The following is a 1,496-nucleotide window of genomic DNA, read 5'->3' as shown; positions in this document are numbered from 1 at the left end:
GAGACAGAGAATGGAGGGGGAGTTATCGAGAGGGAGGAAAGCGTGAGAATGGGAGGAAGGAGAGGATGAGATGATGGAGGAGAGGATGTGAGCAAGAGGATGGAGCGAGTTAGAGAAGGGGAAGTTGTCAGGAGGGAAGAGGGCAGGATGGAGGAGGTGCAATAGATTTAAAGGGCAAGAGCAGTGGGATGGGTTAAGGAGAAACAAAGTGAGGGATTGAAAAGTTTGAGAGGAGTGAGGGATGTAGAAGGTAAAGGAAAGGGAGAAGAGTATGGAGAGGCAGGGAGGGAGGTTTGATGGAAGAAGGTGGAGGGAGAGACTCGGACAAAGGATTGGGAGAATGATTCGGAGACAATGGGGAGGGAAAGAGTGAGAGAGAAAAACATGGAGATGTGGGTGTGCCAAGGAGAGACAGACTGATAGACAGAGGCTGAGGGGAAAATGAAAAGGGAAAACTGGGGCGAGATAGGCGGATTAACGAGCATGGTTACAGAATAGTTAGGGAAGGTTGAATTGAGGAAAAAGTCAGGGTACAGATTGCAGAATTCCAGTTTTTTTGAATGTATCCCATAAAATGATTTTTGTGCATTTTTCTCTTTAGATACTTTTTACAGTGGGCATTCACACACTATCTCTGTCAGAGGTGAAAATATGTCTTCTGCCTGTCCACCTCAGTCACCAGCTGTTGCAAAAACAGAGATTCCCTTGGACAGTGGGTCACCTTTGTTGGCTGCTACTTTTGCGTACTGGGACAACATTCTTGGCCCGAGAGTGAGACATATCTGGGCTCCAAAAAGTGAACAGCTGCTGCTAAGTGATGGCGAAATAACATTTTTGGCAAACCACACCTTAAATGGCGAGATTCTTCGGAGTGCCAAAAGTGGTGCTATCGATGTCAAGTTTTTTGTACTGTCAGAGAAAGGGGTAATCATCATCTCATTGATATTTGATGGCAATATGAATGGTGACCGTAGTACTTATGCTCTATCAGTAATATTGCCACAAACTGAACTAAGTTTCTACCTACCTCTGCATAGATTGTGTGTGGACAGACTAACACACATTATTAGAAAAGGAAGAATATGGATGTATAAGGTAAGTATTTAGTAAATAAATGCTTTGTGTTCCAATTCTCATACCTTGGAATCTGCTAACATTAACTACTTTTTCGATTTGCAACACGATTGAGAAATGTTATTGAGTCTACACTTTGAACATTATGGACAAGGGGGATGAATTGCCAAAATGCTTTGGGTGACATGGCCAGTCCTGTGCTATATGTCTATTGCTAATATTTTTCTTGCGCATTCAGAAGCAGCAGGGTAGTGTTCTCTGAACACAGCCATGAGTCTCTTCAGAGCAGGTGGACACTCTGCTTAAATCCTTCACTGTTGATGTGGCACATGAATCATGCAGTCATGAAGATTCCAGGTTTGATTGTGGTCTGTTCTGTTAATTCATTCAGTGTGAATGATGCACAAATGGAAACTTAAATC

The 1,496-nt window shown here is 43.2% G+C and overlaps 1 protein-coding gene across 1 annotated transcript; it reads left to right on the top strand.

Annotated features, from left to right (window-relative positions):
* The first annotated feature begins 269 nt into the window (after positions 1 to 269).
* LOC122548195 (guanine nucleotide exchange C9orf72-like) lies at positions 270 to 1,467 on the top strand. The gene has a single exon (XM_043686738.1). It carries the CDS (start codon positions 652 to 654, stop codon positions 1,105 to 1,107), a length of 456 nt encoding a protein of 151 aa, XP_043542673.1. The 5' UTR covers positions 270 to 651; the 3' UTR covers positions 1,108 to 1,467.
* The last annotated feature ends 29 nt before the right edge of the window (positions 1,468 to 1,496 follow it).

Source organism: Chiloscyllium plagiosum, unplaced genomic scaffold (genome assembly GCF_004010195.1).
Source record: "Chiloscyllium plagiosum isolate BGI_BamShark_2017 unplaced genomic scaffold, ASM401019v2 scaf_1835, whole genome shotgun sequence".
NCBI lineage: Eukaryota > Metazoa > Chordata > Chondrichthyes > Orectolobiformes > Hemiscylliidae > Chiloscyllium > Chiloscyllium plagiosum.
This window is presented reverse-complemented; position numbering and strand designations above follow the sequence as displayed.

Coding starts and splice junctions, on each gene's coding strand:
- LOC122548195 (XM_043686738.1), top strand. CDS start 652: ATGTCTTCTGCCTGTCCACCTCAGTCACCAGCTGTTGCAAAAACAGAG.